We start from the raw sequence: 11,830 nt of genomic DNA on the forward strand, positions 1-11,830 counted from the left end.
AGTCCTCATGCAGCTCTCACGCTATTGCACCCCATTTACCAGCCTGGACCATCTCTAGAGCGGAGGAAAAATTTCACTTGGATTGTCACCACACAGCTTTTTCAAAGTTCCCTCAACTCTTCTACATGATCCTTACCAAATCTGCAGGCATCTGAGTGGGTATAATTCTTACCTGCAGGAAACATCCACTGAAAAAGAGGAGGCCAAAAATAAGGATGCCACAGCATGGTTCCACCTCTGCTCAGCTTACGGAGCTCACCACCTACTAGTCCCACACAACGAGGGAACGAAGGCCAGCAGCTGCATCCCACGCACAGCTCCTAATCAGACTTCTCCTCCTCCTCGCTATAGCTTTGTGTTTGGTATCCTTATCAAGACCTACAGGCAGATGTTTTGAAAACTAGGGTAGACTTGCTACACCCTGTTAACCACTTAAGATGAGCTGACTCCATGCCATGGCCAGGCCCCTGGTCCTCCCTCAGGCCTGCACTGCCTCCTGTCAGCACGTCAGCCTTTCCCACCCCTCACAAAGGGTCAGGGCCACAGGCTTTGGTCTAGCTAGGATTTCACAAACAGTCCTCAAACAGCTGAAATCTGCATGCACTGGAGCTTGGCACAGAGGAACTGCCATGCCGCACTTCACTAACTGCAACAGTAGAAGGAACCTGCTCCCTACGCATATCCCAGTACTTAGAAACTTGGCCCAGTTGCTCCTGCTACTACTACATGTGTTTTGTTTCTATAATCAGTTAAAAAAGACAACAGAACTAATGGACTACAAAATTGCTGGGAATGTGTCTGCTATGAAGTTGATATCAGGCAAGTTTTGAACACCATGTACCTTGATAAGGTATTAAAAGCTGTTTTTTGTCCCTGCTACAGCCAGTTAGCTATGATGAATGAACACCAAGAAATCAGAACTATTTCAAATGCTATTCTATCAAATCCAAGCCTAACATAATTCAGGTCTGGGAAAGAACAAAAAGGTAACAGTCAGCTGGAGCTGAAGTTCGGCTGAGCACTAGTGATGTGGAAGTGATGTGCTGGTGCTTAAGAATAATTTCCCCCAGTGTATTACAGCAGTCTTGGAGCATGGCTGGAATTAAGGAGCACAGCTATTTCACCTCAGTCTAACCCTGCATTTTTCCCTTGTCCACTCACTGTAACGCCTTTGTCTTGGCCTTTCCTTTCACAATTCTCTGGTAAAGCCTAGTCATCCCAGCCACTCATTCAATTTCTGTGCACGAGGAAGTATTTCTCTTCCTGTCAGCCAGTCCACTCTGAGGCTGGAAGCTACGTAACAGGCACCTGGAGAAAAACTTCTTGCTCTACTGGTTTGACAGCAAGGCACAGATCTCAGCCATTTTATAGCCAAATAAAATAAGACTGCAGTCATTACCTGAGGGGAGGATAACTCCTTCCCTAAAGGAACCCTTGCTCCCAGAAGTAGCCTTTATATGTTTTCTCCACCAAACATGTAAGAAATGTGGTGTACGTTCAAGTCAGTCAGTCGTCTACTGTTTCCCCTTTAAAGGCATTTTCGCAGATCACGGGATCAAAGCAGGTCGCATCCCTGCTTCTCACCAGAGCTAAATGATTTCAAGGAAAGCAACTCAGCTGCTTTACGTTCTGAAATATGGTAATACTGGTCTCTCTCCTTCAAGCGAAGGACAACTCCATTCAGCAAGCAAAAACCACACTCGTTGAGTTCTCCAGCATATTACTTAATACCTGTGTCTGGGCATATGCCCCAAGTTTTCAGCGAGGTTACTTGGAACCACTGCATTTGGGTGGTGTGGTTTAACCCAGCAGGCAGCTCAGCAGCACACAGCTGTTCCCAAACCACACTCCCTCCCCCTCACTATCCCTCTGTGGGAGGGAAAAGAGAACCAGAAAACAGGTAAAATCTGTGGGCTGAGATAAAGACCACTTAATAGGACAGAAAGGGAAAACAATGACAAGAGAATAAAAGCAAGTGATGCACAAAGCAATTGCTCACCACCCACCAAAACCAATCCCATCCCCTATCAGCAGCATCCCGCAGTGCTTCTGTCCCACATGACGCCTTATGCTATGGGACCTCCCTTTGGCCAGCTGGGGTCAGCTGTTCCTGGCTGTGTCCCCTCCCAGCTCCCTGTGCACCCCCCAGCCTCCTCCTGCTGGGGCAGCATGAGAACCTGGACAGGCCTTGGCTCCATGTGAGCACTGCTCTGCAACAGCTAAACATCAGCGTGCTGTCAGCATTGTTCTCATCCTATATCTAAAACACAGCACCATACCACCTACTTGGAATAAAATTAACTATTCTAGTCCAAATTATGACACTAGGGCAAAATATACATTTTTAGCAGGCTGAAGCCCATGTTCCTGCCTGTAGAAACTGAAAATACTGCAACAGAGGGAGCTGAAGACTTGCTGTCCTTGCAAGAGCTACTTTGCAGCCTTCTGAGCAGAGGACTTATTTCAACCTTTCTGATCCTGCCCCATTCCTAAGCGAATTTGCAGTCACTTCTGTATCACCTAAATATTTCAGAGCTCCATCCTGTTAAACACAGCATTACCTCAAATTTAACATGAGCATTATTTTCTAATAAGTTCTTTTGCCTGCTCTTAACAGGTAAGAACCTGGTCCTGCCTCACCTCAGCAGAAACACTGTAGGTTACACTTAGGTTACTGCTTCCTTAAAGGATGAAGGGGTTCCTGCCACACTCTGCAGCTGCATTTGTCAGTAAAACAGCCAGAGCAGCAGGGAAAATAATTCTGCTCCTCATTGTATCAGCGCAACCCAGAGCTTACATCCAAGAAGATTCTTGATGGCTCATCCTCAGCCAGAGGGTGTGGTCACTTCTTGGGAATGGAAAAATCGTTTGGACAGGGAGCATAGGCAAAGTGCTGAAGGCTCCCAGCCCTCCTGTCCACCAGGAAATTCATGCATGCCTCTGATGTGAGTGTGATCTGAGTCACACATGAGCTGCTTACCACAAAGAGGCTCACTGATTCCACATTTGTGGACAGATGTAGCAGGAAGTCTTGCGTTTTCATCAGTGACAGTCCATGAGCAACGCAGCTCGCCTAGCCCCAAAACCACCGCGTTAGGTGTAGCTGCTAGCTACAGCCCCGCTTCCTTGTTTACTGAGCCTTATCCAGGAGACAACACCAAGGCCAGCAAGAAAGCCATTTTGATATGGAGGGGACAAGGCAGTTCTCCTCAGTAACTCTGCAAACAGCAGTTAAACAGCATGCAGAGGCTGGCAGGTTAATTAATCTAGACAAATGACAGGTCTGGAGGACTGTCGAGTCCAGTTTACTGTCTAGCACAAGGTGTATCCAGCGTGGTGTAGGAATGCAGTAGATCAGTTAAGTGAAGACAAGAACATACAAATTTAAAATATCTCAGGCTTAAGACATGATGAGTTTTGCCTCTTTAGCCCTGTGCCTAGGCAGTAATCTGGAACAACCAAGCAGCCCAACCCAGAGGCTATACGCACACCACTGCCAGCAGAACCAGATCATACCCCAGTGGCAAGGCAAAACTGAAAAGGCAAGAAGGCAGCAGCCCCAAATCCTACCTTACTTCCCTGGCAGAATTTGTAGTATGTTCAGGTACTTGTACTATGTTTAATAAACACATCGCCTTATCTTCTAAGCCTAAAATAAGGCTTGAGAAGTGAACCTTTAACTAAGAAGAAGCCACCCATATCAGTGATACCCACTTTTCCACAACTCCCAAGCTAATCTTTTTGTACCTGCAAGCCAGACAGCCACCCTTCAGATACAGCATGGCAGCTACCACCTGAGTAATGTGCCAGCAGTCTTCCCCTAAAGCAACCACCAGTGATATCCTTTCAACACTTACTTTCCATGCTCAGCAGTAACCGCATATTAGATTGTTGTTTGACAAGAGCCTTTACATCCAGACAGTATTCCTTTAACACCGCAAAAACCGGCATCTCAGTGACATTAAGAACTCGCTCACATCTTCAACCAAGCACAAGGCAATAATCAAAAGTGTAGAATTTACACTTTATTGTATTCATTTACATAGATTAAATGGTAGAACCTTCTTGATCTAGATAGCTTGGTTGGATTTTTTTTAAGTAGAAAAGTTACAGGCTATAATTTAGCCGAAGCAGGCATGCTCCAATGTCTCCACGGCTGGAGATTAGACTAGACTTTTAATGGTCTCTTCCAGCTTCTCTTTATTGGCCCCAGAGAATTCCTGCACCTGTAAAGAAAGCAATTTTTAGAAGCGCATACCATCTAGTTGCATAACATCCAGAAACATAGGTCTATGCAGCTCTGCTACCACTAAGATTTCCTTATGCCCAGAACACGGCACATTCTGCATGGGCTAAGCTATTCACCCCTCCCACTCAACTCACAAAAATTGGTGCGCTCTGTTAAGAATCACTTTCAGACTACCACGGTTGGGAGCCTTTGACATGTAAAAGGGAAAAACAATTGATCCTGAACCAGTGCTGCCTAAGAACTAAAAAAAACAGGCTTGAAGGAACTCTGGGTGTCACCTCTCAGCACAGGCATCCAAAGTTACCTTGGGTTGCTCCAGACCCTTTCCTAACAAGTTCTGAAAGGATTGCTCGGAATGACCTGCCCCAGAGCCTGACTTCTACAAAAACTGTCCCTGATGCAACTTAGACAGCAAAGACAGGCAACATTCGTGTCTCAAAAGCACTGGCTGCCTTCCACTACCTGCAGGGGTGCAATATACTTATGGCATTACACAACAGCCCATAAGACTGCTTGCTTGATACTCATGTGTTCAGAGAACACATTGACTTTTCCAATTACATTTTCTTGTTTGAATCAGTGGAAGTTTATCCTGAGAAGATCAAAGGTTCATTATCACTCACCATTTGGCCCCATATTTATGGGAATGGAAGCTCAGCAAACATTTAACACCTGCTTTTCAAGGAGCAATTCCATTGCCTTCAGCCATGACCTCATAAGGCATTTTTTAATTTTAGAAAAGCTTATCTTCAGCTTCCTCAAACTATAGCCCCAGATTACACAGTTATCTCACTGTGTCTTTACTCCAGGCAGATAACCAGTACCCTGTGCTGTCACTACCCTGCATCTCACCTATCCACCTTGGCAGAGGGGCTCTGTTCAGCCCTCTGGCAGAGGGATGACCTCCCCTCCACGGGTTGTACAGTCTATGTGAAAGCACCCAGGCAGCTGTTTCAGCTGGGTGTATATTCAGCACAAGTTAGGCTTCTGTTAGGGTTGCATAAAGTCATGGAATCCAGTCATGTCTCTGCTTGAACATGATTTCCATCCAGATAACAAATGCTGACCAAGATCAGTAAAAGCAGGGCACTACGACAGTCTAGAACACTTAACCTGGTGTCTCCTGAACATCCACCTGTATAACCTGTGACGCTCAGTTCACTACGCTGCTCAGTAGGGCTTGCTTTATCAGCTGATGGCCCTCGTTGCATTTGCTGCAACACTAAGATGAACCAACTGCTCTCCTGACTGTCCCAATGCCAGTTGTGCCCCAGATACACTATTAAGAGAAAGCACACCATGTGATCTAATACTCTCAATCCTCTCTTTCAAGTGTTCGAAAGAGGCCTGCCTCTTCCAGGAAAATGAACTCCGGGAGTTGAGCCTACCTTCTTTCCGTTCTTGTAGAACTGGAATGTTGGCATGCACTTCACCTCACAGTGTGCAGCAACATCCTGGAAGAGACAGAAAGCAACTTTCAGTTGTGCACATCTGAAGGATGTTCAGTTTAGAACCCACTAGTTTCCTTCTGATTAGGGAAATAGGGCAAAGCCACTACTGTTGAAAACGAAGCAAAAGCATCTGATATTAACATCTCCCTGAAGCAAACCTATGAGATCCTCTCTTCAGCATCTAATCCATAGATAACAAGAGCATGTTCACTATACCTGGACTGTGCTTTTTTTTTTTAAAAAAAAAGGCCCCTGCATCAAAACAGAACACTATTTGCCAGGCTCCAGAGCTCTACAGCAACTCTTCTGTTTCAACCTGACGTTGTTCAAGTACTTATTGAGCGTTGCCTGAATTGCTATAGAGCAGACATTTTATTGGTCTCGATTCAAGACATAAAAGGGGCAACAGTGCCAAAGGCAGTGGCAAGACCAGACAGTCTTGCAGTTGTGAGCCATTAGTTTCAGGAAAGATTGCATCAAAGCAGATTAAGGCCTCTGAGACTAACACTCCCTCCCAAAGCACAGAGCACCAGTGTTCGCAAGCTATCTAATGCATGCCATGGGGGTTAGACTATGCAGACAAAGCAGTCTGAATTTTTAAAGGACACCTGAGAAGAACATTCTTTGCAGTATAGTTGCTAAGCCCCTATCTCATTTTGTTTTAGTATCTCCAAGGGCATCTAAAGACATTCTTCACTGTCACATGTGTGGATCTCATCAGCAACCCTCTCTCAGCACCACCCCGACCATACCTGGGCATCATCCACGTCGATTTCGATGAACACCACATCCCCAAATTTATCACACAAACTCTAGAATGAAATACGAAATTTTGTAGTTAGTGCTCCAGGAAAGCTAGCTTTTAAGAGAGACGTTCACAGAAATTGTAACCCTGGTGCTGCTTCCCCCAGTGCGACTTGCCACATTATCTTAAAGAAGCTATGTTACTGACCAGAGCAGAAAAAAATAAATTTTCTGCTCCAATACACATAAGACTGATGAAACTTGTTGAAACCCATTCCCTGGGGAGAAGCCTCAAATAAGCACAGGAGAAAGGCCTCTACTTCTCTTACAGCCTACAGTTGATCACAGAAAGGTGCTACAGCTTATTTCAATGCAGTTGGAGGAAGTTACAGCCAGTATATACACAAGGATAGACATTGTTTTAACTCCATTATCCCAAGTTCTTGAAGCAATGCAACTATTACACCCCCATAGACAGATGCATGGAAGCCTTAGGACAGCAGCAGCTCAGTGTCGGCCCTCAGCTGTATCAAAGGCCAGCACGTTTTACTAAATAGTAACAGAGTAGATACTTCTGCAATTTCTCTCCCTTCCAGAAAATACTGCAAATTAAGTGGACAAAGGAAGTTTCCTCCGTATTACTGACAAGCACCGCAAAATATTTGTATATACTTCAGCATAGCCGCTGACAAAAACAGGTCTTAACAATGCTACTTACATGGAAAAACGGCTTGATCATTTTGCATGGTCCACACCATGTGGCCGAGAAGTCGACTACTACAAGCTTGTCACCAGCAGACTTCAGTTCTGTCTCAAATTCAGACTGGAAAGAAGAAGGAATTGAGCACGTTAAGAACATTCTCTGCTATGCAAAAGGATTTAGACTAAACCGGAAGCTAGCTTTCCCCTCAGCTTTCACACACTAATTTCACTTAAAATAAGTTATTTGTATCATCATGCACATGCTTCTGTGTGAATTGCTTTCATCAGGATTAGCATCCTCCAGTGTCTGACTCATGTAGGACATACCACAACGCCCAGTCGCCACAACTCAGTGAACTGCTGAAGTTAACCTAGAAATTAGTCTGGCCTGTAATCCTCAACTCATACTGAGTAGTGCTACGCTCTTAATGTGAACCTCGTGGTCTGGAATATTCTTTTTTTTTTTCCATCTGTGGCTTGATGAAAAGACTTCATTTTCTCCTGGAACACCTTCCTCTGCAGAATTTGAGGGCAAGCTTTTGCACGCTCTTCCAGTTTGATACCTCTTCCAACCAACAGAGAGTAACAAATTGATGTTGTGTGGTTTACAGCGTATTTTCTAAAGCAACAGCTTCACAGCGTATTTTACTTATTTTGCCAAGTGAACCCAAGCGCAACTTCAGTAGCCAAGCCAATGTTACACAGGGACTACACAAATAACAAGTCTGTTGCACTTGGTCACACCAGTCATTTCTAGATTATGTTCTGTGCAATTTAGGGCTCCTTACATGCCATTAACCATATTTTCAAAGAGTGAATGTTCTAGCCGAAATGCAAGACATTAAAAGCAGTAACTATTTGCATGCTAGCAGAGGGCAAACAAGTATCTCAGGCAGAAGCAGAAAATGCTAATGCTCATCAGCTACTTCCTGACAGCTTCTTTCTAGAAAAAGGACGAGCCACTTCGATATTGCTCAACCCTGCTCTCACAGCAACGCAGGCTTCAGGAGAGCTGTTGATGTAGGCTTAGTTTCAGACGTTGCACCCAAAGGGTAGCTGCTTTACTCTCCTCAACCCCACAGGGCAGCACACTGGGGTGCTGTCAGTAGAGGCTGAATAAAAGCAACATGTGTGCTGCCATGCCTGCAGTGTTTAGCCTTACCAACACCAGCTAACTTGAGACTGGAGCTTAGTAAGCCATCTCCCCACTTAGAGAATGCCGTGCAGGCAGGCAGCCAAGAGCACAAGCAGCCTAATTAGTCAGAGTTTTAACAGACAAGCAGAGGACCCCCCATCAGCATTCGTAGGCATATGCAAGTCTTCATAACTTGTTGCAGCTCCACACACATCAGGCATCACAGCTTCCCACTGAAGCTCTCACAGCCTCCCAACGCAGCTATCTTCAGACATGCTGCCTCCATACGCTGAGCTCTTCCGCCCTTGCATCTTGAATATTTGGAGCCTACTCTGCTGTAAGATCAGCAGCTAACACTCCCTAACACCTGCTCTCGGTCTGAGAGACAGAGCAGGAAGTTTTCCTGTCTCCCCACACTCCTGTACTAACACAGAACGAACTCCTGCAGCCCAATCTCAAAAGCACGCTGTTCCCACCAAAGCTCAATGTCCATGTATGTAGCAGTCCGCGCTATCTGCTCCCTGCAGCTACTTGAGCCTCAAGTTCCTCAGCCAAGCCCCATTCCTCACCACCTCCAAACCGTACAACTAGATTTTTCGGTATGGCTTCTCACACCTCTGCATTAACATCACCAGCTCTTAGCTAGTTCTGCTTCCTGCACCTACCAATCAGACCACCTTCCTCATTTCTGGTTCTTCTGTCCAGTTCCATAATTGTCGTGTTCTACAACGGGAAGTCCAGCCCTGGGATGCACTGGTCATATGGCCACACGTCTCGGGTCGCTATTGTACACAACAAGGACAGAGCAGGAGGACAGGATTCCTCCTGCTGGCCACGGACCATACACCCCTGGACGTGTGGTCTCCCTTGACTGCAGTCAGGTGTTACCCTAAGAGGCACCTCCACTATCAGATGAAGTTGCTGTGGGGAGCCCAAGGAGAGACGCAGGGCGCAAAGGTGCTGGCTCTTGTGAGTCAAGAGATATCAAACTAGGAGAAAGTGTTGATTCTTTTCCCAGAGAGCTTGAAGTCCCTGAAGACAGCAGTGACAGAAAAACTACTTGACCTTTCTGACTTGCATTCTGTGTCAGCTGTGTGACTTGACAAGCTTTCATATAAAAACCTTTGTTAACAGACAGGACACCTCCCACCACAAGCCTACTTAGTCACACTGTTAGAGGATCTTTACAACTTCCTTAGCAATACTTTCTTCATCTTACTGTGGGGAAAACCTCTGACCAGTTTTTTGAGTATTCAGCGACAACCTCCTCCCCGAGCACATGGAGGACCTCGTTTTGCTTGCACCAATGCTGTGAGAAATTTACTGCCCTCAGCAGCACACGAGATAGCTTTAACACAGCACCTTAGTTATAAACATTTCCAACACGTATCAAGTCGCCCTTGAACTTGGATTAACTCAATCATCAGATGACTGCCAATGGCTACTACATAATTTAGTGCCTGTTTTTTTTTTTTTAAAAAAAAACCACAAACACAGAAGCTAGCATAAACAGACCAAAGACTAAACTGCCTGAGCTCCTTAGCAGAGACCACTTCTGAAACTACCACCTGCACCCAAACCTGCAAGTTGCCAAGCCTTGCTGTGACTCAGGTAGTAGAGGCAGCTGGTGTGAAGAGGAAAGCTTCAGCAACACCAGCTTTTTAAACAGGTCATTACACCCTGTTAGCTTCTGCTATAGAAGGCACCATGGCCCCGTCATCCAAACCTGTTACAATTTTCACAAGTCATCCATCTCAGGGTGACATACTTCAGTCATGGGTTCACTACTGGGAACCTGAGGTGGACTAGCGGAGCACGCTGTGGGTAGCCATTCCTCCAGGGCTAGTCAGGTTTTGAAGACATTGTTAGGACACAGACCATATCTAGCTAGCTGTTGTGCTCACATTGCTTTAAAATCACATATAGAACAGTTAAATTTTGCAAGCAGCAGGAAAAGGGGTTTCCCCTCTGTATCTGAACAGAATGCAAGTCTGCCTCACCGCAACACGGAATTAATCTGGAAAGCTCAGCTGCGCTGTACAATGTTTTACCAATGTTAAAACCTTGATGTCAGCGCGACCCAAGTCCATGCCCTCGGTGGACGAGCAACACAACTGTGCTTTAAGTCCAGCTCAGTATTTAAATCAATGCGCACAGACAGCAGCGGAGGGAAGCCCGCACCACCCGTTGCACTAGAGCTGGCCCTTCTTGCAAAGCCGGGTCCACTGACTCCATTTTAAGCGTTCCAAGACTACACCAAAACTCCCAGATCTTACTCAAAGCTATCCTCTTCCGCAGCTCTGTACGGCAAAATGGGGGGGATGGACACGCAAACAAAAATAAGAGGCTGAATTTCTATAATAACCCATCTTGGGGAAAATAAGGCACTCCGTTGGCTTTAAGCTTCCTGCCTCCGCAGGTATTTGAGCTTTGGCCATGAGACCTGTCAGACGTAAATACCTCTGAGGTTTAACACGGGAAGACCGCGGTGTTTTTCATTATGCTGCAGCAGGGCGCTGCCCAGAAGGCACAGGGGAAAGCACACCAACCCGGGTGCCAGGCACCACTCGGGAGCCCCTCACAACCACACCAAGCCCGGCTTCCGACCCCATTTCGAGCTCGGAGCACGGGACCAGCCCAACAGGACCCTCTTCCTCCGAAACGGCCTCGCTCGGAGGACATCCGCCAAGCGCCGAGCCCCACTCACCGCCTTCAGCCGCCCCCAAGCCCAACAACGCCCGGCTCTCCCCGCCGCTCACGGCGCGCCCTCCCCCAACCCGCGGCTCCCCTCAGCCCCCCTCAGGCGGCGCCCAACGGCTCACCAGGCTGCCCACGCTCTTCACCATGGCGACGGCTCACAGCGGTTGCCCGGCGGCAAGAAGGGAGCCCGACGGCCTCGATCCCCGCGTGCGCACGCGCGTCCCGGCTGCGCTGCCTCCGCCCGCCGCCTGCCTCCCGGCCACCCGCCCTCCCGCCGCCCGCCTCAGCGCTCTGCCGCCGCTGCCCGCGTGCCGCCCTTATATAGCCGCCGCCGCCGCGCGCGCCGCCGCGCAGGCGCGGAGGGCTGCCCCCCCCCGCCCCGCGGCGCCGCTCGGCTTCCCGCGGGCGCGGGTGACGTCAGGGGCGCCGGGAGGAGGGCGGGGGGGCGGCGCTGGGGGGCTGCGGGGTTGGGGGGGGAGGGAGGGAGAGGGACGGGCGAAACCACTGGGGCGGGTTGGGGCGGGGGGGGCGCGTGGCGGCGGCAGAGAAGTGCTGAGTAACGGCGGGCAGGAAGTGCCGGGCTGCGGGCCCGGGGACGGGGCCTCGGTGCCGCGTTTCAGCCCAGTTCGGTCCAGTCCGCCCCATCCCACTTCATGTCATTGCATTTCATTCCATTTCATTCCATTTTCTTTTAGTTCGTTTCGTTTCATCTTGTTTTATTCCGTTTTTATTTCATTTTACTTCATTAAATTTCGTTTTTTATTCAGTTTTTCCTTGTTTATTTCGTTTGATTTCATTTCATTTCATTTTACTTTATCTCATTTTATTTTGCTTCATTTATTTTTTGCT

At 47.6% G+C, this 11,830-nt stretch overlaps 1 protein-coding gene across 2 annotated transcripts; it reads right to left on the minus strand.

Annotated features, from left to right (window-relative positions):
* Nucleotides 1–4,005: 4,005 nt before the first annotated feature.
* TXN (thioredoxin) lies at nucleotides 4,006–11,287 on the minus strand. Of its 2 annotated transcripts, XM_083819146.1 has the most exons (5): nucleotides 11,104–11,287; nucleotides 7,163–7,267; nucleotides 6,453–6,512; nucleotides 5,638–5,703; nucleotides 4,006–4,226 (listed from the first exon to the last, which is right to left on the minus strand). In XM_083819146.1, exons 1-5 carry the CDS (start codon nucleotides 11,125–11,127, stop codon nucleotides 4,164–4,166), a joined length of 318 nt encoding a protein of 105 aa, XP_083675272.1. In that variant the 5' UTR covers nucleotides 11,128–11,287; the 3' UTR covers nucleotides 4,006–4,163. The 2 variants fall into 2 exon arrangements, with proteins under 2 accessions (XP_083675272.1, XP_083675273.1); XM_083819147.1 differs by lacking the exon at nucleotides 6,453–6,512 and having other exon boundaries at nucleotides 11,104–11,277.
* Nucleotides 11,288–11,830: the final 543 nt, after the last annotated feature.

This window comes from Anser anser (genome assembly GCF_964211835.1).
Source record: "Anser anser genome assembly, chromosome: Z".
NCBI classification, from domain to species: domain Eukaryota; kingdom Metazoa; phylum Chordata; class Aves; order Anseriformes; family Anatidae; genus Anser; species Anser anser.